General features: G+C 45.6%; 1 protein-coding gene across 1 annotated transcript in view; it reads right to left on the bottom strand.

Moving 5' to 3' along the window:
* Positions 1 to 3,533: 3,533 nt before the first annotated feature.
* The window catches only part of LOC120044741 (ephrin type-A receptor 5), a 133,607-nt gene continuing 112,154 nt past the window's right edge, over positions 3,534 to 24,986 (bottom strand). The window contains exons 10-16 of the mRNA XM_038989421.1: positions 23,933 to 23,994; positions 22,781 to 22,990; positions 19,011 to 19,160; positions 12,969 to 13,162; positions 9,151 to 9,176; positions 8,952 to 9,081; positions 3,534 to 3,639 (exon numbers count right to left, since the gene is read on the bottom strand). Of these exons, the coding sequence (XP_038845349.1) occupies positions 3,534 to 3,639; positions 8,952 to 9,081; positions 9,151 to 9,176; positions 12,969 to 13,162; positions 19,011 to 19,160; positions 22,781 to 22,990; positions 23,933 to 23,994 (878 nt within the window). The remainder of the gene's footprint in view (positions 3,640 to 8,951; positions 9,082 to 9,150; positions 9,177 to 12,968; positions 13,163 to 19,010; positions 19,161 to 22,780; positions 22,991 to 23,932; positions 23,995 to 24,986) is intronic.

Raw genomic sequence — 24,986 nt, 5'->3', positions numbered from 1 at the left:
AAAAGGGACAACTTTAGTGGTAATTAGTTACTGTACAAGCTGTAAACCAGATGAATCAACAGAATATATAGCTGGTCCTTGACCTGTATCTGTTCTGGGGAAAAAGGGACATTCAAAATGTGGATTGACCATTTCAAAAGCAGTCCACTATACAGACAATAGGGTCATTTGGGGATAGGTGACAATAGGGTCATTTGGGGATAGGTGTCTTCTATTGAAAAGCCAATAATATACAGTGGTGACTGAATCATGTTACGCCACCATCCTGGTCTCTTTCTAAAATATACTTCTGGAATAAGGACAAATATTCCACCAAGCAAGTTGTTAGTCTGTTCAACTGACTGACTCGAATACTGTACATCCCTCTTCGTTCTTTGTCAGACAATACAGCAGTGTCTCTATCTTCCCTCTTCATACAATTACGACAGGTAGCCGGGGGCGACAGGTAGCCGGGGGCGACAGGTAGCCTAGTGGTTAGAGCGTTGGGCCAGTAACCGAAAGGTTGCAAGATCGAATCCCCGAGCTGACAAGGTAGAAATCTGTCGTTCTGCCCCTGAACAAGGCAGTTAACCCACTAGGCCATCTGTCGTTCTGCCCCTGAACAAGGCAGTTAACCCACTAGGCCATCTGTCGTTCTGCCCCTGAACAAGGCAGTTAACCCACTAGGCCGTCATTGTAAATAAGAATTTGTTGTTAACTGACTTGCCTAGTTAAAAAAAATGAAAATACATCCCACAATGAACGCAGATAGAGTAATAATTGATCATTAAGCAATTATCAGAGCAGAAGTTATGTGCACATGACTGTAAAATGCTCAAGTTCAACCAATAAAGCACTGAGAAGTTATGTAAAGCATGTATTAAATCACACTCTTAACAAAAGGTACTAGCTAGAACATAAAACGGTTCTTCAGCTGTCCTGAAAACCTCTATTTGGTTCCAGGCAGAACCCTGTTGGTTCCAGGCAGAACCCTTTTGGTTCCAGGCAGAACGCTTTTGGTTCCAGGCAGAACCCTTTACACAGAGGGTTCTACATGGAACTAAGAGTGTACATATTCTCTACATTAACCCGGTCCCAGTATGTAATGTTCTCCAGTATCCAGTATATACATGTTAAAGTCAAGTAATGGTCCACCGACTGATGGTTGTGGATTTGATTTTGACCGGAGACTTTATAATAATTAACCTCCTACGACATGTATAACAAGAAGAAGAAGAATTAGGTGGGCGCTTACATTTGTCCTATTTCACACATGTACCCGTGTGTATTATACACGTGTGAAGTGGAAATGGGTTTTTGCATATCCCACTCCCCCCTGAGACACCCTCGGCGAGTGAGGTCATGCCCAGGGTTGTGTAGCCATGAAGAAATACTACACACATACAAATGCTTTTACAGAATAAAAGTTACAAATAAATTACGAATACCAAGCTAAAAGTCTATATTGCTTCTTAATACTCAGGAGTTCCCCACCAAAATAATACATGTTTAGTATGAAACCAGTCTTACTGCATAAACACAGTCCAATCTCTGTAGGGTAGTGGATACGTGGAGGTGGTGTGATGAAGCTTGATATGCAGAGGAGAGTCTCATAGATAACCAACTAGCAAATCAATAGAATGTGCTGTTAGATGTTGTAGAATCTTCTGGATGGGTTCTATTGGTATGTTCTGTTGAATGACAGTTCTGGAGATTTGTGTGGATTGCTGAGAGTTCCATTTAAAGGTTCTGTTGGAAGTTCAGTTGGAAGTATGGATGTTCTGGTAGGTTCCTGGAGGTTCTGTCGGTTGTCTGAAGGTTCTGATAGACTGCAACGTGTTCTATTTCTCTATAGGATGCATGTGGAGCTATGGAACACTGGATGTTCTGTACAATTCTGTAGGATTGACTGATTATGTTGAAACAGTAGTTTTTCTGCTGGGGTGCGGCACGTTCCGTTGTTTGTCTGAACGTTCTTAAGGATGTTTGTAGATACTGCAGGATGTCAGTAGGACATCTGTGGGTTCTGTAGGACATCTGTGGGTTCTGTAGGACATCTGTGGGTTCTGTAGGATATCTGTGGGTTCTGTAGGACATCTGTGGGTTCTGTAGGACATCTGTGGGTTCTGTAGGACATCTGTGGGTTCTGTAGGACATCTGTGGGTTCTGTAGGACATCTGTGGGTTCTGTAGGACATCTGTGGGTTCTGTAGGACATCTGTGGGTTCTGTAGGACATCTGTGGGTTCTGTAGGACATCTATGGGTTCTGTAGGACATCTGTGGGTTCTGTAGGACATCTGTGGGTTCTGTAGGACATCTATGGGTTCTGTAGGACATCTGTGGGTTCTGTAGAACATCTGCGGGTTCTGTAGAACATCTGTGGGTTCTGTAGGATATCTGTGGGTTCAGTAGGACATCTGTGGGTTCTGTAAGATATCTATGGGTTCTGTAGGACATCTGTGGGTTCTGTAGGACATCTGTGGGTTCTATAGGACATCTGTGGGTTCTGTAGGACATCTATGAGTTCAGTAAAAGTGCTGAAAGTTATTCTCTGTATTACTGTTGATGATGTTGAAGTAATGTAGGTTGGCTGTCTAAAGGTAATAGACAGTGTGTGTAGCTGCTGGAGTTTCTGAAGTGCCATACATTCAGCCAAGAGACTGACTCCCATGTCTGAGTCCCATCCAGGAAGAGTACCCAGCTAGTGCTCTTCAGACTGGACTAGGAGAACATGTGCCAAACAAGATGGTCTTTTAAAACATTTCATAGCACAGATTTTGGAACCGAATGTTACCCGGGCTTGTATAATTCACTGTTTACTAGCCCGGCTGGCCAGTGACTTCCATCCCTGAGAGTACTTAACTACACAGAGTCTGCTCCTCTCACTTCACCCAGTAGAGGTGTTCAGGTCACAAAGACACAACACTGTTCAACACCAAGTGCTCGTCAGTGTTCCTCAGTTCATCAAGTCATGTCCCGTTGTGTTTCAGTTTGTTTCAGTCAATAAATACATCATGTTCATACGTTCATAGAAAGTTCCAGGCCACTAGATCCATATGTCTATCTGTCTGCCTGTTGGGAGTAGGGTCATATTGGTACTGTAAAGTTCATACATCTGGTCTGTATCAGTGGTCAGATTGGTACTGTAAAGTTCATATATCTGGCCTGTATCAGCGGTCAGATTGGTACTGTAAAGTTCATACATCTGGCCTGTATCAGCGGTCAGATTGGTCCTGTAAAGTTCATACATCTGGCCTTCATCAGTGGTCAGATTGCTCCTGTAAAGTTCATACATCTGGCCTGTATCAGCGGTCAGATTGGTCCTGTAAAGTTCATACATCTGGCCTTCATCAGTGGTCAGATTGGTACTGTAAAGTTCATATATCTGGCCTGTATCAGCGGTCAGATTGGTCCTGTAAAGTTCATATATCTGGCCTGTATCAGCGGTCAGATTGGTCCTGTAAAGTTCATAATGTCTGACCCTAGGTTCAAAGGTCAGATTGGTACTGCGGTGTCCATACTGTACATCTGGCTGTAGGGTAAGGGGTTAGAGGTCAGATGGGTATAGTATTATTCACCAGGCTGACTCTCATCTCCTGGATGCTGTTGATTATCTTCTTCTGATGTCCAGCCAGGTTCACTCCAACCCTCCTCAGATCACTGCAGGGGAAACATACATCATTCTGTTAGTGAGTATAGTTCCAGCCAGGTTCACTCCAACCTTCCTCGGGTCACTGCAGGGGAAACATACATCATTCTGTTAGTGAGTATAGTTCCAGCCAGGTTCACTCCAACCCTCCTCAGATCACTGCAGGGGAAACATACATCATTCTGTTAGTGAGTATAGTTCCAGCCAGGTTCACTCCAACCCTCCTCAGATCACTGCAGGGGAAACATACATCATTCTGTTAGTGAGTATAGTTCCAGCCAGGTTCACTCCAACCCTCCTCAGATCACTGCAGGGGAAACATACATCATTCTGTTAGTGAGTATAGTTCCAGCCAGGTTCACTCCAACCCTCCTCGGGTCACTGCAGGGGAAACATAGTACTCAGTACCTTTGTCATTTAGGAAAACTGTTTTTAGCTGATACACCTAACATTTGCTGGCTTGAGCAAATCCACTCTATCAAGTGTTCTTGGCGTGAGCCACGAGTCAAATTTTTTCAACCAGACAACAATGTAATTAATTTGACATTGAACAGAGCGAGCCTCTCGCGGAGCCGTGCTGCTAAAGTCCAGGTAATATTGAAATGAATGATAGCGTTCGGTAGAAGCTACCCGTCCAGGGTAACAGGCCTAGGGTTGCAAATACCGGTAACTTCCCCTAAATTCCCAGATTTTCCACAAATCCTGGTTAAAGGATTCCGGGTGTCTTTCTTATTCCCTCCCGTTTCCAGGAATATTCCAACTGGGATTTCTGGAAAACCTGGGAATTTGAGGAAAGTTAGCAGAACTTTGCAACCCTCAGTAGGCCTGTTAAAACTTCTTCTTAATAGGGGGCGCTATTTTCACTTTGGTAAAAAATCGTGCCCAAATTAAACGGCCTCGTACTCTGTTCTAGATCATACAATATGTATATTATTATTACTATTGGATAGAAAACACTCTGAAGTTTCTAAAACTGTTTGAATTATATCTGTGAGTAAAACAGAACTCATTTGGCAGCAAACTTCCAAACAGGAAGTGAAAATTCTGAAAATGGGGCTCTGTGTCAGCCAAAGTTGCTAATTCGACAGAAGAAATGGACATTCTAAAACAAAACAACGATTTATTCTGGAACTAGGACTCCTTGCACTACATTCTGATGGAAGATCATCAAAGGTAAGAGAATATTTATGATGTTATTTCGTATTTTTGTGGTTTATGTTGGCTCCAACAAGACGGAGAATTGCTGGGCGCTGTCTCACAATATTGCATGCTGTACTTTGTACTAAAGTTATTTTTTAAAATCTAACACAGCGGTTGCATTAAGAACCAGAGTATCTTTCATTTGCTGTATAACATGTATTTTTAGTAAAGTTTATGATGAGTTTTTTGGTGACTGTCCAAAATTTCTCCGGACAATTTGGTGCATTATGGCTACGTATTCACAATGTAAAACCACGATTTGTAGCTCTAAATATGCACATTTTCGAACAAAACATAAATGTATTGTATAACATGATGTTATAAGACTGTCATCTGATGAAGTTGTTCAAAGGTTAGTGATTAATTTTATCTCTATGTGTGGGTTTTGTGAAAGCTATGTTGGCGGTGAATAAATGGCGTTGTGTGTTTGGCTATTGTGGTGAGCTAATATAAATATATATTGTGTTTTCGCTGTAAAACACTTACAAAAATCGGAAATATTGGCTGGATTCCCAAGATGTTTATCTTTCATTTGCTGTACAACATGTATTTTTCATAAATGTTTTATGATGAGTATTTATGTATTTCACGTTGCTCTCTGTAATTATTCTGGCTGTTTTGGTGCTATTTGTGACTGCAATGTGGCTGCAATGTAAAACTACGATTTATACCTATAAATATGCACATTTTCGAACAAAACATAAATGTATTGTATAACATGATGTCATAAGACTGTCATCTGATGAAGTTGTTCAAAGGTTAGTGATTAATTTTATCTCTATTTGTGGGTTTTGTGAAAGCTATGTTGGCGGTGAAAACATGGTGAAAACATGGCGTTGTGTGTTTGGCTATTGTGGTGAGCTAATATAAATATATATTGTGTTTTCGCTGTAAAACATTTTAAAAATCGGAAATGATGGCTGGATTCACAAGATGTTTATCTTTCATTTGCTGTATTGGACTTGTGATTTCATGAAATTATATTATATGATATCCCTGTGACGCTAGGCTAGGCTATGCTAGTCAGCTTTTTCGATGAGGAGGATCCCGGATCCGGGAGGGTGAATCGGTAGAGGTTAACCGTGACCTCCTCCATTCTACCCCCTATAGGGAACATCTGTCCTCCCTCAGCCTGTTAATGTGACCTCCTCCATTCTACCCCCTAAAGGGAACATCTGTCCTCCCTCAGCCTGTTAATATGACCTCCTCCATTCTACCCCCTATAGGGAACATCTGTCCTCCCTCAGCCTGTTAATGTGACCTCCTCAATTCTACCCCCTATAGGGAACATCTGTCCTCCCTCAGCCTGTTAATGTGACCTCCTCAATTCTACCCCCTATAGGGAACATCTGTCCTCCCTCAGCCTGTTAATGTGACCTCCTCCATTCTACCCCCTATAGGGAACATCTGTCCTCCCTCAGCCTGTTAATGTGACCTCCTCCATTCTACCCCCTATAGAGAACATATGTCCTCCCTCAGCCTGTTAATGTGACCTCCTCCATTCTACCCCCTATAGGGAACATCTGTCATCCCTCAGCCTGTTAATGTGAACTCCTCCATTCTACCCCCTATAGGGAACATCTGTCCTCCCTCAGCCTGGTAATGTGACCTCCTCCATTCTACCCCCTATAGGGAACATCTGTCCTCCCTCAGCCTGTTAATGTGACCTCCTCAATTCTACCCCCTATAGGGAACATCTGTCCTCCCTCAGCCTGTTAATGTGACCTCCTCCATTCTACCCCCTATAGGGAACATCTGTCCTCCCTCAGCCTGTTAATGTGACCTCCTCCATTCTACCCCCTATAGGGAACATCTGTACTCCCTCAGCCTGTTAATGTGACCTCCTCCATTCTACCCCCTATAGGGAACATCTGTCCTCCCTCAGCCTGTTAATGTGACCTCCTCCATTCTACCCCCTATAGGGAACATCTGTCCACCCTCAGCCTGTTAATGTGACCTCCTCCATTCTACCCCCTATAGGGAACATCTGTCCTCCCTCAGCCTGTTAATGTGACCTCCTCCATTCTACCCCCTATAGGGAACATCTGTCCTCCCTCAGCCTGTTAATGTGACCTCCTCCATTCTACCCCCTATAGGGAACATCTGTCCTCCCTCAGCCTGTTAATGTGACCTCCTCAATTCTACCCCCTATAGGGAACATCTGTCCTCCCTCAGCCTGTTAATGTGACCTCCTCAATTCTACCCCCTATAGGGAACATCTGTCCTCCCTCAGCCTGTTAATGTGACCTCCTCCATTCTACCCCCTATAGGGAACATCTGTCCTCCCTCAGCCTGTTAATGTGACCTCCTCCATTCTACCCCCTATAGAGAACATATGTCCTCCCTCAGCCTGTTAATGTGACCTCCTCCATTCTACCCCCTATAGGGAACATCTGTCATCCCTCAGCCTGTTAATGTGAACTCCTCCATTCTACCCCCTATAGGGAACATCTGTCCTCCCTCAGCCTGGTAATGTGACCTCCTCCATTCTACCCCCTATAGGGAACATCTGTCCTCCCTCAGCCTGTTAATGTGACCTCCTCAATTCTACCCCCTATAGGGAACATCTGTCCTCCCTCAGCCTGTTAATGTGACCTCCTCCATTCTACCCCCTATAGGGAACATCTGTCCTCCCTCAGCCTGTTAATGTGACCTCCTCCATTCTACCCCCTATAGGGAACATCTGTCCTCCCTCAGCCTGTTAATGTGACCTCCTCCATTCTACCCCCTATAGGGAACATCTGTCCTCCCTCAGCCTGTTAATGTGACCTCCTCCATTCTACCCCCTATAGGGAACATCTGTCCACCCTCAGCCTGTTAATGTGACCTCCTCCATTCTACCCCCTATAGGGAACATCTGTCCTCCCTCAGCCTGTTAATGTGACCTCCTCCATTCTACCCCCTATAGGGAACATCTGTCCTCCCTCAGCCTGTTAATGTGACCTCCTCCATTCTACCCCCTATAGGGAACATCTGTCCTCCCTCAGCCTGATAATGTGACCTCCTCCATTCTACCCCCTATAGGGAACATCTGTCCTCCCTCAGCCTGTTAATGTGACCTCCTCCATTCTACCCTCTATAGGGAACATCTGTTCTCCCTCAGCCTGTTAATGTGACCTCCTCCATTCTACCCCCTATAGGGAACATCTGTCCTCCCTCAGCCTGTTAATGTGACCTCCTCCATTCTACCCCCTATAGGGAACATCTGTCCTCCCTCAGCCTGTTAATGTGACCTCCTCCATTCTACCCCCTATAGGGAACATCTGTCCTCCCTCAGCCTGTTAATGTGACCTCCTCCATTATACCCCCTATAGGGAACATCTGTCCTCCCTCAGCCTGTTAATGTGACCTCTTCCATTCTACCACCTATAGGGAACATCTGTCCTCCCTCAGCCTGTTAATGTGACCTCCTCCATTCTACCCCCTATAGGGAACATCTGTCCTCCCTCAGCCTGTTAATGTGACCTCCTCCATTCTACCCCCTAAAGGGAACATCTGTCCTCCCTCAGCCTGTTAATGTGACCTCCTCCATTCTACCCCCTATAGGGAACATCTGTCCTCCCTCAGCCTGTTAATGTGACCTCCTCCATTCTACCCTCTATAGGGAACATCTGTCCTCCCTCAGCCTGTTAATGTGACCTCCTCCATTATACCCTCTATAGGGAACATCTGTCCTCCCTCAGCCTGTTAATGTGACCTCCTCCATTCTACCCCCTATAGGGAACATCTGTCCTCCCTCAGCCTGTTAATGTGACCTCCTCCATTCTACCCCCTATAGGGAACATCTGTCCTCCCTCAGCAGGCCACGGTCTTCTGTCTGACTCAGCATAATCTACACTACAGTGCTTCGCTCGGCAAACTCTGTTGCAGGCCATTACTTCCCAAGACAGAAAAAGCAATGTTTTCTCTAACCTTAGAAACTGTTGCTGAGTAGACATGGCATGATACACCATAGCACAGGAAGGAGACGGAGTACGTCCCAAACGGCACCCTATTCCCTATTTAGTGCACTACTTTTGCCCAGAGCCCATTGGATATATGATGTAATTTGGTATACACTCCTCAACCTCATCAGAGGTTAAACAGGAGGAAGGATATGAGCTAGTGTTCCCGGGAGACTTACTCCACGGTCATGTGGGAGACCACTTCCACTGAGGTGTATCCACTGTCCATGAAAAGCTCCACGTAGCGACCCATCTTAATCCCATTCAGCCACTCCTCTATAGACTGGTACCCACTGGCCTCCCTCAGGCCTCCAGACTGGTACCCACTGGCCTCCCTCAGGGCTACTGACGCAGACACGCTGGCCTCCGAGTCCACACTGCCAGGCTCCACTAGATTAGACACCCTGAGAGAGGGGAGAGAAGCACATATCATGTCTGACATGTGTAGTCTGAAATGTGTAGTCTGAAATGTGCAGTCTGAAATGTGCAGTGTGAAATGTGCAGTCTGAAATGTGTAGGCTGTAATGTGCAGGCTGTAATGTGCAGGCTGTAATGTGCAGGCTGTAATGTGCAGGCTGTAATGTGCAGGCTGTAATGTGCAGGCTGTAATGTGCAGGCTGTAATGTGCAGGCTGTAATGTGCAGGCTGTAATGTGCAGGCTGTAATGTGCAGGGTGATATGTGCAATGTGATATCTGCAGTCTGAAATGTGCAATGTGATATGTGCAGTCTGAAATGTGCAGTCTGAAATGTGCAGTCTGAAATGTGCAGTCTGAATTATTTTGTGAAAAGTGCAGTCTGAAATTTGCAGTCTGTAATGTGCAGTCTGTAATGTGCAGTCTGAAATGTGCAGTCTGAAATGTGCAGTCTGAAATGTGCAGTCTGAAATGTGCAGTCTGAAATGTGCAGTCTGAAATGTGCAGTCTGAAATGTGCAGTCTGAAATGTGCAGTCTGAAATGTGCAGTCTGAAATGTGCAGTCTGAAATTAGTAGTCTGAAATGTGCAGTCTGAAATTAGTAGTCAGAAATGCGCAGTCTGAAATGCGCAGTCTGAAATGTGCAGTCTGAAATGTGCAGTCTGAAATGCGCAGTCTGAAATGTGCAGTCAGAAATGTGCAGTCTGAAATGTGCAGTCTGAAATGTGCAGTCAGAAATGTGCAGTCTGAAATGTACAGTCTGAAATGTGCAGTCTGAATTATTTTGTGAAAAGTGCAGTCTGAAATGTGCAGTCTGAAATGTGCAATGTGATATGTGCAGTTTGAAATATGCTGTCTGAAATGTGTCTGAAATATGCTGTCTGAAATGTGTCTGAAATGTGCAGTGTGAAATGTGTAGTGTCATATGTGCAGTCTGAAATGTGCAGTCTGAAATGTGCAGTCTGAAATGTGCAGTCTGATATGTGCAGTTTGAAATATGCTGTCTGAAATGTGTCTGAAATGTGCAGTGTGAAGTGTGCAATGTGATATGTGCAGTTTGAAATATGCTGTCTGAAATGTGTCTGATATGTGCAGTCTGAAATGTGCAGTCTGAAATGTGTCTGAAATGTGCAGTGTGAAATGTGCAGTGTGAAGTGTGTCATCTGCTGTTGGATCAAACCGCATATTCAATTATGAGGCCTCTAATTGTTAGCCACAATTACAGCTGCTGCTAAAATGGAATTACACTGTTCTATTTAAATAGCGATATAACATTATTCCCAAGCAGAAAAATCTATAGTGCTAATGATTCCCAGGCTAGGAAACAACGGAATGTAACCACAGAGCAGAACATATTACCACTGAGCCAAGCTCCAACCAACCAATTTCTTATTTAACAGCACTTGCAATTATGTAAAGCAGTTCCTAAGATGCAGCATGATTCCTCCATGTAGAATACATTAGTCCCAGTGATAGAATGAAGAACCACAGGGTAAATATTGACGAGGAGCTCTGTCCTGAAATCCATGATAGTGTGGAGAACATCCACTCTCTGCGTGCTATTCCTAGAATTGGGATTCATTTGTCCGATGCCACTTCTGCTCAGCTCAAAGTCTAACCAAGGGACAAGATGTGGTGTGTGTGTGACAAGATATAGTGTGTGTGTGTGTGTGTGTGTGGCAGGAGATAGTTATTTGTTACGACTGTCAACACGTCCTGATTTCCTGTGACGACCTTTTAGCCTTTTAGCCATTTAGCCATTTAGCCTTTTAGCCATTTAGCCATTTAGCCCGTCAAAGCTTTCCGGTGGCATAACTGGCTCAGGCATTGTCAACAGGGAGGTCACGTGTGTTTGAGAGACAGAGGACTCGAGATCAGGGAGGTCACGTGTGTTTGAGAGACAGAGGACCTGAGATCAGGGAGGTCACGTGTGTTTGCGAGAAAGAGGACCTGAGATCAGGGAGGTCACGTGTGTTTGAGAGACAGAGGACTCGAGATCAGGGAGGTCACGTGTGTTTGAGAGACAGAGGACTCGAGATCAGGGAGGTCACGTGTGTTTGAGAGACAGAGGACTCGAGATCAGGGAGGTCACGTGTGTTTGAGAGACAGAGGACCTGAGATCAGGGAGGTCACGTGTGTTTGCGAGAAAGAGGACCTGAGATCAGGGAGGTCACGTGTGTTTGAGAGACAGAGGACTCGAGATCAGGGAGGTCACGTGTGTTTGAGAGACAGAGGACTCGAGATCAGGGAGGTCACGTGTGTTTGAGAGACAGAGGACCCGAGATCAGGGAGGTCACGTGTGTTTGAGAGACAGAGGACCTGAGATCAGGGAGGTCACGTGTGTTTGAGAGACAGAGGACCTTGAGATCAGGGAGGTCATGTGTGTTTGAGAGACAGAGGACCCGAGATCAGGGAGGTCACGTGTGTTTGCGAGATAGAGGACCTGAGATCAGGGAGGTCACGTGTGTTTGAGAGACAGAGGACTCGAGATCAGGGAGGTCACGTGTGTTTGAGAGACAGAGGACCCGAGATCAGGGAGGTCACGTGTGTTTGAGAGACAGAGGACCTGAGATCAGGGAGGTCACGTGTGTTTGAGAGACAGAGGACCCGAGATCAGGGAGGTCACGTGTGTTTGAGAGACAGAGGACCCGAGATTAGTGGGTCACGTGTGTTTGAGAGACAGAGGACCTGAGATCAGGGAGGTCACGTGTGTTTGAGAGACAGAGGACCCGAGATCAGGGAGGTCACGTGTGTTTGAGAGACAGAGGACCTGAGATCATTGCCAGTTAAGCAAGTAGTGATGTCAGTCACACTGACCTCAGTAAAGGCAATAGGAACAAATCCATCCGTAAATCCTCCTGACCTGTGTGATGAGTTGACCATAAACTGGGATTCTTCCTGACCTGTGTGATGAGTTGACCATAAACTGGGATTCTTCCTGAACTGTGTGATGAGTTGACCATAAACTGGGATTCTTCCTGAACTGTGTGATGAGTTGACCATAAACTGGGATTCTTCCTGAACTGTGTGATGAGTTGACCATAAACTGGGATTCTTCCTGACCTGTGTGATGAGTTGACCATAAACTGGGCTCTTCCTGACCTGTGTGATGAGTTGACCATAAACTGGGATTCTTCCTGAACTGTGTGATGAGTTGACCATAAACTGGGATTGTTCCTGACCTGTGTGATGAGTTGACCATAAACTGGGATTGTTCCTGACCTGTGTGATGAGTTGACCATAAACTGGGATTCTTCCTGAACTGTGTGATGAGTTGACCATAAACTGGGATTGTTCCTGACCTGTGTGATGAGTTGACCATAAACTGGGATTGTTCCTGACCTGTGTGATGAGTTGACCATAAACTGGGATTCTTCCTGAACTGTGTGATGAGTTGACCATAAACTGGGATTGTTCCTGACCTGTGTGATGAGTTTACCATAAACTGGGATTGTTCCTGACCTGTGTGATGAGTTGACCATAAACTGGGATTGTTCCTGACCTGTGTGATGAGTTGACCATAAACTGGGCTCTTCCTGACCTGTGTGATGAGTTGACCATAAACTGGGATTGTTCCTGACCTGTGTGATGAGTTGACCATACACTGGGATTGTTCCTGACCTGTGTGATGAGTTGACCATAAACTGGGATTGTTCCTGACCTGTGTGATGAGTTGACCATAAACTGGGATTGTTCCTGACCTGTGTGATGAGTTGACCATAAACTGGGATTGTTCCTGACCTGTGTGATGAGTTGACCATAAACTGGGATTGTTCCTGACCTGTGTGATGAGTTGACCAGGGCTTTGAGACTGCTGGGGTTGCGTATCAGTTTGTCTAGCAGACAGACGATCTCCTCAAACTTGGGTCTGCTGTTCCTGTCCTTCTGCCAGCAGGCCATCATCAGGTGGTACAGAACTACAGGACAGTCCATAGGGCCAGGGAGACGGTAGCTCTCCTCAACTGCCTTAATAACCTGGAGGGAAAGGTCAGAGGTCAGGGGTCAGAGGTTAGGTGGTACAGAACTACAGGACAGTCCATAGGGCCAGGGAGACGGTAGCTCTCCTCAACTGCCTTAATAACCTGGAGGGAAAGGTTAGGTGTCAGAGGTCAGGGGTCAGAGGTTAGGTGGTACAGAACTACAGGACAGTCCATAGGGCCAGGGAGACGGTAGCTCTCCTCAACTGCCTTAATAACCTGGAGGGAAAGGTTAGGTGTCAGAGGTCAGGGGTCAGAGGTTAGGTGGTACAGAACTACAGGACAGTCCATAGGGCCAGGGAGACGGTAGCTCTCCTCAACTGCCTTAATAACCTGGAGGGAAAGGTTAGGTGTCAGAGGTCAGGGGTCAGAGGTTAGGTGGTACAGAACTACAGGACAGTCCATAGGGCCAGGGAGACGGTAGCTCTCCTCAACTGCCTTAATAACCTGGAGGGAAAGGTTAGGTGTCAGAGGTCAGGGGTCAGAGGTTAGGTGGTACAGAACTACAGGACAGTCCATAGGGCCAGGGAGACGGTAGCTCTCCTCAACTGCCTTAATAACCTGGAGGGAAAGGTTAGGTGTCAGAGGTCAGGGGTCAGAGGTTAGGTGGCACAGAACTACAGAACTACGAGAGAGAGGGAGAGAGAGAATAGCTGAGAGGGAGAAGGTGTCTAACTAAAAGAGAGAGGGAGATAGAGAGGGGTTGACTGCGACTAGCAAAAAGAGAGAGAGAGGGAGGAGTCTAGCTAAAATAGAGAGGGAGATAGAGAGCGGGAGAGAGAGAGAGAGGAGGCATCTTGCTAAGAGAGAGAGAGAAAACATAAAACTGAAGAAAATTAACAACAATGACAAATGGTTTGATGAAGAATGCAAAAACTTAAGAAAGAAATTGAGAAACATATCCAACCAAAAACACAGAGAACCAGAAAACCTGAGCCTACGGCTTCAATATGGTGAATCACTAAAACAATACAGAAATACACTACGGAAAAAGAAGGAACCCACATCAGAAATCAGCTCAATGTAATTGAAGAATCCATAGACTCTAATCACCTCTGGGTTAATTGGAAAACACTAAACAAACAACAACACGAAGAGTTATCTATCCAAAACGAAGATGTGTGGATAAACCACTTCTCCAATCTTTTTGGCTCTATAACAAAGAACAAACAGCAAAAACATATACATGATCAAATATAAATCTTAGAATCAACTATTAAAGACTACCAGAACCCACTGGATTCTCCAATTACATTGAAAATACAAACCCTCCAACCCAAAAAGGCTTGTGGTGTAGATGGCATCCTCAATGAAATGATAAAATATACAGACTACAAATTCAAATTGGCTATACTTAAACTCTTAAGCCCCACTCTCTTCAACAAATATATCAACGAATTAGCCAGGGCACTAGAACAGTCTGCAGCACCCGGCATCACCTTACTAGAATCTGAAGTCAAATGTCTACTGTTTACTGATGATCTGGTGCTTCTGTCCCCAACCAAGGAGGGCCTACAGCAGCACCTAGATCTTCTGCACAGATTCTGTCAGACCTGGGCCCTGACAGTAAATCTCAGTAAGACAAAAATAACGGTGTTCCAAAAAAGGTCAGTTGCCAGGACCACAAATATAAATTCCATCTAGACACCGATGGCCTAGAGCACACAAACAATACATACCTTGGCCTAAACATCAGAGCCACGGGTAACTTCCACAAAGCTGTGAACGAGCTAAGAGACAAGGCAAGAAGGGCATTCTATGCCATCAAAAGGAACATAAAACTCAACATACCAATTAGGATCTGGCAACAACAAAACAATTTACCGGTTATAGAACCCATTGCCCTTTATGGTTGAGAGGTCTGGGGTCCGCTCAGCAACCAAGAATTCACTAAATGGGACAAACACCACATTTAATTCTGCAAAAATATCCTCCGTGTACAACGTAAAACACCAAATAATGCATGCAGAACAGAATTAGATCGATACCCGCTATTTATCAAAATAAGGAAAAGCACCGTTAAATTCTACAACAAAGCCACCACCTACAGAGAGATGAACCTGGAGAAGAGTCCCCTAAGCAAGCTGGTCCTGGGGCTCTGTTCACAAACACAAACAGACCCCACAGAGCCTCAGGACAGCAACACAATTAGACCCAACCAAATCATGAGGAAACAAAAAGATAATTACTTGACACATTGGAAAGAATTAACAAAACAAACAGAGCAAACTAGAATGCTATTTGGCCATAAACAGAGAGTACACAGTGGCAGAATACCTGACCACTGTGACTGACCCGAACTTAAGGAAAGCTTTGACTATGTACAGACTCAGTGAGCATAACCTTGCTATTGAGAAAGGCCGCCTTGGGCAGACCTGGCTCTCGAGAGAAGACAGACTATGTGCACACTGCCCACAAAGGTGGAAACTGAACAACACTTCAGAAATGCTTTCTGGAACATGTGAACTATCACGTGCCTTAATTTGTATTCCATCTGTAAAATTACGAGCCTAGTTGGTTTAGCCACAGAAAAAGACAGGAAACTTCCCGCTAGCCATGATTGGCTGAGATAATGGATGGGCTGGACATGCCGGGAGATGAGTTTGGATTGGTCTGCCATGCAGTAATTTTGTTGTTATTTCTTACATTATTAGCCCAGAATGTTTTTTGTGTTATTACTTACAGCTGGAAATAACTTTTGGATTTCAGAGCGACAGTAACTCACCAGCATTACAAACAGAAATACAACTTTCCCGAATTGAATCCTTTGTTCATACTCCCCAAGGCAAATTTATCCCAGAAGCTGATACAAGACGCCGCCGGCGGAGAAGAGGTATTCAGAGTGGACTTCTAGTCCGACTCAGGCGTACACATCATCCATCGCATCATCCATCGCCTCCGAGTATATTACTCACTAATGTTCAATCCCTGGACAATACGAGCTCAGGGCGAGGATCTCCTTCCAGAGACACATCAGGGACTGTAACATACTCTGTTCCACAGAATCATGGCTCTCTCCGGAAATATAGTCCCCGTCCATACAGCCAGCTGGTTTCTCAGTACATCGAGCAGACAGGAATAAAGAACTCTCTGGATATACTGGCCCCGTCCATACAGCCAGCTGGGTTCTCAGTACATCGCTCAGACAGGAATGAAGAACTCTCTGGATATACTGTCCCCGTCCATACAGCCAGCTGGTTTCTCAGTACATCGAGCAGACAGGAATAAAGAACTCTGGATATACTGTCCCCGTCCATACAGCCAGCTGGGTTCTCAGTACATCGAGCAGACAGGAATAAAGAACTCTCTGGATATACTGTCCCCGTCCATACAGCCAGCTGGGTTCTCAGTACATCGAGCAGACAGGAATAAAGAACTCTCTGGATATACTGTCCCCGTCCATACAGCCAGCTGGGTTCTCAGTACATCGAGCAGACAGGAATAAAGAACTCTCTGGATATACTGTCCCCGACCACACAGCCAGCTGGGTTCTCAGTACATCGAGTAGACAGGAATAAAGAACTCTCTGGATATACTGTCCCCGTCCATACAGCCAGCTGGGTTCTCAGTACATCGAGCACACAGGAATAAAGAACTCTCTGGGAAGAAGAAAGGTGGGGGTGTATGTTTCATGATTAACTACTCATGGTGTGACTGTGATTAAAGGAACTCCTTTTGTTCACCCGACCTAGAAGACCTCACAATCAATGCCATATTACCTCCGAAGAGAATTCTCTTCGGTTATAGTCACAGCCGTGTATATTCCCCCTCAAGCCGATACCACGACGGCCCTCAGAACTACACTGGACTTTGTGCAAAATGGAAACAAGAGAGGGAGAAGGCATCTAACTAAAAGAGAGAGAGGGAGAGAGGGAGAAGGCATCTAACTAAAAGAGAGAGAGAGAGGGAGAAGGCATCTAACTAAAAGAGAGAGAGGGAGAGAGGGAGAAGGCATCTAACTAAAAGAGAGAGAGAGAGGGAGAATGAGTCTAACTAAAAGAGAGAGAGAGAGGGAGAAGGCATCTAACTTAAAGAGAGAGAGGGAGAGAGGGAGAAGGCATCTAACTAAAAGAGAGAGAGAGAGGGAGAATGAGTCGAACTAAAAGAGAGAGAGGGAGAGAGGGAGAAGGCATCTAACTAAAAGAGAGAGAGAGAGGGAGAATGAGTCTAACTAAAAGAGAGAGAGGGAGAGAGAGAGAGAAGGCATCTAACTAAAAGAGAGAGAGAGAGAGACCAGAGAGATAGATAAGGGGGAGCGAGAGAGTCTAGCAGAGATCAGAGGGAAATCCTCATGAAGGTGTTAAATAAAACATCAAATAACTTGTGTTCCCTCAGAGAGACTCAGGCAGCAGCTCAGACAGATTAATGATGGAGCAGAAAGAGTGATCTGAGGCTGGGATGGATAGAGCTGTCAGTGAAGAGGAGGAGGAGGAGTAGGAGAGCTGGATGAAAAGGAGGGGAGGCATCCTCTGTGAGATAAACATGACTGAGAGCTGCACCTCCTTGAGGGACCCTCTCTGGCACCTCTTCTTTCCTTTCCTCTCCTCACTGGCACCTTTCCTCCTCTCCTCCTCTCTGGTACATTTCATCCTCTCCTCCTCTCTGGCATCTTTCCTCCTCTCCTCCTCTCTGGTACTTTTCATCCTCTCCTCCTCTCTGGCATCTTTCCTCCTCTCCTCCTCTCTGGCACCTTTCTCTGGCACCTCCTCTCCTCTTCTCCTCTCCTCTCCTCTCCTCCTCTCCTCTCCTCTCCTCCTCTCCTCTCCTCTTCTCCTCTTCTCCTCTCCTCTCCTCTCCTCTACTCTACTGGGCTCCATACTCTAGAGCCCTACTTGTCAATACTACGCCCTGTACATTGGCACTAAACGCTGTTTAATATCCCTGGTAGATTTGTGGGTTATTTGAAGGTTATTTATTCTTCAATAAATACTAAATCGTGGATGTGTATATGCCAGCCTGAGTCAGAATTCTGTTTCTCAGGGACAGTCATGTGACTTGGCTCCAGTGTTCTAAAGGACCCTTGACCTCTGGGTGTTTCTCTACAGCCCCCCTTTCTCTCTTTCCCCCTCTGCTCTCTTCCCCCTCTCTTTCTCTTTCTTCCTCTGACAATTCTACATCCCTTCTAGCTCTTTCTCTATCCCAGCACACGCTCTCTCTCATTCTCTTTCACTCTCTCCTTCTCTCACTCTCTCTCTCTCCCACCTCTTTATTTCTCTCTCTCCATCCCCATCACTCTCTCTCTCCATCCCCATCATTCTCTCTCTCCATCCCCATCACTCTGTCTCTCTCTCACTATCCCATCACTCTGTCTCTCTCTCTCTCCCACCTCTTTATTTCTCTCTCCATCCCCATCACTCTGTCTCTCTCTCTCCATCCCATCACTCTGTCTCTCTCTCTCCCACCTTTTTATTTCTCTCTCTCATCTCCATCACTCCGTCTCTCTCTCTCCCTACTCTTTATTTCTCTCTCTCTCCCCCGTCAGGCAAATTCAATACCCCTTCTCGTTTTCTACTGTTCTATTAATAGGTCTCCATCTCCTCTCTTAGCCATTCCCCTCCTGGCTACTAAGATACTACACATTTCACCTCGATTTTCTGGATACCACTAACAGTCAGTGGCCCTGTAATATAATTGACGGATAAAGACAGCCTCTATTCTCTGGTTTCTGGGTCTTACAGTCTAGTGACTGTAAAGGAATACATTGGTAATACGGAATAAATATCTGATAAGTAGCGTAGCTTGTAGTCTGTGACATTAAAAATGAATACTTTGTTCTAATGATCTACAGCAACCATACACGAGCTCAATAAATCCTACCATTGGTGGCAAATGAGAAGAAGACTTACATCCTGGTTACTCATCTCCCAGTAGGGTCTCTCTCCGTATGACATCACTTCCCACATGGCGATGCCGTAGCTCCACACGTCAGAGGCGGAGGTGAACTTCCTAAACGCTATTGCTTCTGGAGCTGTCCAGCGGATCGGGATTTTACCGCCCTGAGAGAAACACATCGAACGTTCGGATGGTTATTTTAGGACGGAGGATGATGTGTACAGGCTTTGTGTGGTTCTCAGAGAGAGCAAGAATGTAGATATGTCCTGGAGACTGTGCTGCGTGTTAATTGGCTATCCTGGAGATTGTGCCGCATGCTAATTGGCTGTCCTGGATGCCGTGTCACAGTCAGTGACAGAACCTGCACAATCTGGACGACACAGCGCAATTATCAGGTTTAGAAAGCTAAATGGAGACAGCTAGCTAACACTGCTACATACACACTGCCTCAGACAGCCAAGTAGAGACAGCTAGCTAACACTGCTACACACACACTGCCTCAGACAGCCAAGTAGAGACAGCTAGCTAACACTGCTACATACACACTGCCTCAGACAGCCAAGTAGAGACAGCTAGCTAACACTGCTACATACACACTGCCTCAGACAGCCAAGTAGAGACAGCAAGCTAACACTGCTACACACACACTGCCTCAGACAGCCAAGTAGAGACAGCTAGCTAACACTGCTACATACACACTGCCTCAGACAGCCAAGTAGAGACAGCTAGCTAACACTGCTACATACACACTGCCTCAGACAGCCAAGTAGAGACAGCTAGCTTACACTGCTACATACACACTGCCTCAGACAGCCAAGTAGAGACAGCTAGCTAACACTGCTACATACACACTGCCTCAGACAGCCAAGTAGAGACAGCTAGCTTACACTGCTACATACACACTGCCTCAGACAGCCAAGTAGAGACAGCAAGCTAACACTGCTACACACACACTGCCTCAGACAGCCAAGTAGAGACAGCTAGCTAACACTGCTACATACACACTGCCTCAGACAGCCAAGTAGAGACAGCTAGCTTACACTGCTACATACACACTGCCTCAGACAGCCAAGTAGAGACAGCAAGCTAACACTGCTACACACACACTGCCTCAGACAGCCAAGTAGAGACAGCTAGCTAACACTGCTACATACACACTGCCTCAGACAGCCAAGTAGAGACAGCTAGCTAACACTGCTACATACACACTGCCTCAGACATCCAAGTAGAGACAGCTAGCTAACACTGCTACACACACACTACCTCAGCCAAGTAGAGACAGCTAGCTAACACTGCTACATACACACTACCTCAGCCAAGTAGAGACAGCTAGCTAACACTGCTACATACACACTGCCCCAGACAGCCAAGTAGAGACAGCTAGCTAACACTGCTACATACACACTGCCTCAAACAGCCAAGTAGAGACAGCTAGTTAACACTGCTACATACACACTGCCTCAGACAGCCAAGTAGAGACAGCAAGCTAACACTGCTACACACACACTGCCTCAGACAGCCAAGTAGAGACAGCTAGCTAACACTGCTACATACACACTGCCTCAGACAGCCAAGTAGAGACAGCTAGCTTACACTGCTACATACACACTGCCTCAGACAGCCAAGTAGAGACAGCAAGCTAACACTGCTACACACACACTGCCTCAGACAGCCAAATAGAGACAGCTAGCTAACACTGCTACATACACACTGCCTCAGACAGCCAAGTAGAGACAGCTAGCTAACACTGCTACATACACACTGCCTCAGACATCCAAGTAGAGACAGCTAGCTAACACTGCTACACACACACTACCTCAGCCAAGTAGAGACAGCTAGCTAACACTGCTACATACACACTACCTCAGCCAAGTAGAGACAGCTAGCTAACACTGCTACATACACACTGCCCCAGACAGCCAAGTAGAGACAGCTAGCTAACACTGCTACATACACACTGCCTCAAACAGCCAAGTAGAGACAGCTAGTTAACACTGCTACATACACACTGCCTCAGACAGCCAAGTAGAGACAGCTAGCTAACACTGCTACATACACACTGCCTCAGACAGCCAAGTAGAGACAGCTAGCTAACACTGCTACATACACACTGCCTCAGACAGCCAAGTGGAGACAGCTAGCTAACACTGCTACATACACACTGCCTCAGACAGCCAAGTAGACAGCTAGCTAACACTGCTACATACACACTGCCTCAGACAGCCAAGTAGAGACAGCTAGCTAACACTGCTACATACACACTGCCTCAGACAGCCAAGTAGACAGCTAGCTAACACTGCTACATACACACTGCCTCAGACAGCCAAGTAGAGACAGCTAGCTAACACTGCTACATACACACTGCCTCAGACAGCCAAGTAGAGACAGCTAGCTAACACTGCTACATACACACTGCCCCAGACAGCCAAGTAGAGACAGCTAGCTAACACTGCTACATACACACTGCCTCAGACAGCCAAGTAGAGACAGCTAGCTAACACTGCTACATACACACTGCCTCAGACAGCCAAGTAGAGACAGCTAGCTAACACTGCTACATACACACTGCCTCAGACAGCCAAGTAGAGACAGCTAGCTTACACTGCTACATACACACTGCCTCAGACAGCCAAGTAGAGACAGCTAGCTAACACTGCTACATACACACTGCCTCAGACAGCCAAGTAGAGACAGCTAGCTTACACTGCTACATACACACTGCCTCAGACAGCCAAGTAGAGACAGCTAGCTAACACTGCTACATACACACTGCCTCAGACAGCCAAGTAGACAGCTAGCTAACACTGCTACATACACACTGCCTCAGACAGCCAAGTAGAGACAGCTAGCTAACACTGCTACATACACACTGCCTCAGACAGCCAAGTAGAGACAGCTAGCTAACACTGCTACATACACACTGCCCCAGACAGCCAAGTAGAGACAGCTAGCTAACACTGCTAGATACACACTGCCTCAGACAGCCAAGTAGAGACAGCTAGCTAACACTGCTACATACACACTGCCTCAGACAGCCAAGTAGAGACAGCTAGCTAACACTGCTACATACACACTACCTCAGACAGCCAAGTAGAGACAGCTAGCTAACACTGCTACATACACACTGCCTCAGACAGCCAAGTAGAGACAGCTAGCTAATACTGCTACACACACACACACACACACACACACACACACACACACACACACACACACACACACACACACACACACACACACACACACACACACACACACACACACACACACACACACACACACACACACACACACACACACACACACACACACACACACACTCAGAGCTCTCACATATGAGCCTCAGACCTCACAGAGCACGGTGTGCATGCCATGCTTCACGCTCCCTCCCCCCTTCCTGTCAAGCCCCCTCTGACTGTCCCTCTATGTAGTTGGAATCAGTAGAGCTAGAAGAGACGATGGACACAGAGACACACAGAGACACAGAGACAGACAGACAGACAGACAGACAGACAGACAGACAGACAGACAGACAGACAGACAGACAGACAGACAGACAGACAGACAGACAGACAGACAGACAGACAGACAGACAGACAGACAGACAGACAGACAGACAGGCACAGAGACAGACAGACAGACAGGCAGGCAGGCAGACACAGAGACAGACAGACAGACAGACAGACAGACAGACAGACAGACAGACAGACAGACAGACAGACAGACAGACACGCAGACAGACACGCAGACAGACACGCAGACAGACAGACAGAGAGACACTTACCCTGGTCGTATATGCAGCCTCAGCATCATCCTCCAGGACTCTGGACAGGCCAAAGTCAGACACCTTACACACCAGGTTGCTGTTGACCAGGATGTTACGTGCTGCCAGGTCCCGGTGCACGTATCCAATGTCTGACAGGTAGCGCATGCCTGAGGCCATACCACGCAGCATCCCAACCAGCTGGATCACTGTGAACTGGCCATCGTTCTTCTACAAGAAGAAGAAGAGGGTGGAAAAGCTCAGAGTACGTCCCTAATGACACCCCATTCCCATGATAATGCACTACCTTTGACCAGGGACACCCCATTCCCATGATAATGCACTACCTTTGATCAGGGACACCCCATTCCCATTATAATGCACTACCTTTGACGAGGGACTCCCCATTCCCATGATAATGCACTACCTTTGACCAGGGACACCCCATTCCCTTTATAATGCACTACCTTTGACCAGGGACACCCTATTCCCATGATAATGCACTACCTTTGACCAGGGACACCCTATTCCCTTTATAATGCACTACCTTTGACCAGGGAAACCCTATTCTCTTTATAATGCACTACCTTTGACCAGGGACACCCCATTCGATTATAATGCCCTGCCTTTGACCAGGGACACCACACCCCCTTCCCATGATAATGCACTACCTTTGACCAGGGACCGTGTCCAGTGTCAAGTGATCCGTATGGTTTACCTTGAGGAAGGTGTCCAGTGATCTGCATGGTTTACCTTGAGGAAGGTGTCCAGTGATCCACATGGTTTACCTTGAGGAAGGTGTCCAGTGATCCACATGGTTTACCTTGAGGAAGGTGTCCAGTGATCTGCATGGTTTACCTTGAGGAAGGTGTCCAGTGATCTGCATGGTTTACCTTGAGGAAGGTGTCCAGTGATCTGCATGGTTTACCTTGAGGAAGGTGTCCAGTGATCTGCATGGTTTACCTTGAGGAAGGTGTCCAGTGATCCACATGGTTTACCTTGAGGAAGGTGTCCAGTGATCCACATGGTTTACCTTGAGGAAGGTGTCCAGTGATCTGCATGGTTTACCTTGAGGAAGGTGTCCAGTGATCTGCATGGTTTACCTTGAGGAAGGTGTCCAGTGATCTGCATGGTTTACCTTGAGGAAGGTGTCCAGTGAGCTGCATGGTTTACCTTGAGGAAGGTGTCCAGTGATCCGTTCTCCATGTACTCCGTGATGATCATCACAGGTTTTGCTGACAAAAGAATAGAGATAATAATATAATATCAAACAGATGAGTGATACATCACCGCTGCTATGGAACCACATAGACAATATACACAACATGTATTAATACAGACAATATACACAACATGTATTAATACAGACAATATACACAACATGTATTAATACAGACAATATACACAACATGTATTAATACAGACAATATACACAACATGTATTAATACAGACAATATACACAACATGTATTAATACAGACAATATACACAACATGTATTAATACAGATAATATACACATCATGTATTAATACAGACAATATACACAACATGTATTAATACAGACAATATACACAACATGTATTAATACAGACAATATACACAACATGTATTAATACAGACAATATACACAACATGTATTAATACAGACAATATACACAACATGTATTAATACAGACAATATACACAACATGTATTAATATAGGCAATATACACAACATGTATTAATACAGACAATATACACAGCATGTATTAATACAGGCAATATACACAACATGTATTAATGCAGACAAAATACACAACATGTATTAATACAGACAATATACACAACATGTACAGTTGAAGTTGGAAGTTTACATACACTTAGGTTGGAGTCATTAAAACTTGTTTTTCAACCACTCCACAAATTTCTTGTTAACAAACTATAGTTTTGGCAAGTCGGTTAGGACATCTACTTTGTGCATGACACAAGTAATTTTTCCAACAATTGTTTACAGACAGATTATTTCACTTATAATTCACTGTATCACAATTCCAGTCGGTCAGAAGTTTACATACACTAAGTTGATTGTGCCTTTGAACAGCTTGGAAAATTCCAGAAAAAGATGTCATGGATTTGGAAGCTTCTGATAGACTAATTGACATCATTTGAATCAATTGAAGGTGTACCTGTGGATGTATTTCATGGCCTACCTTCAAACTCAGTGCCTCTTTGCTTGACATCATGGG

Source organism: Salvelinus namaycush, chromosome 3, assembly GCF_016432855.1.
Source record: "Salvelinus namaycush isolate Seneca chromosome 3, SaNama_1.0, whole genome shotgun sequence".
In the NCBI taxonomy this organism is placed as follows: domain Eukaryota; kingdom Metazoa; phylum Chordata; class Actinopteri; order Salmoniformes; family Salmonidae; genus Salvelinus; species Salvelinus namaycush.
This window is presented reverse-complemented; position numbering and strand designations above follow the sequence as displayed.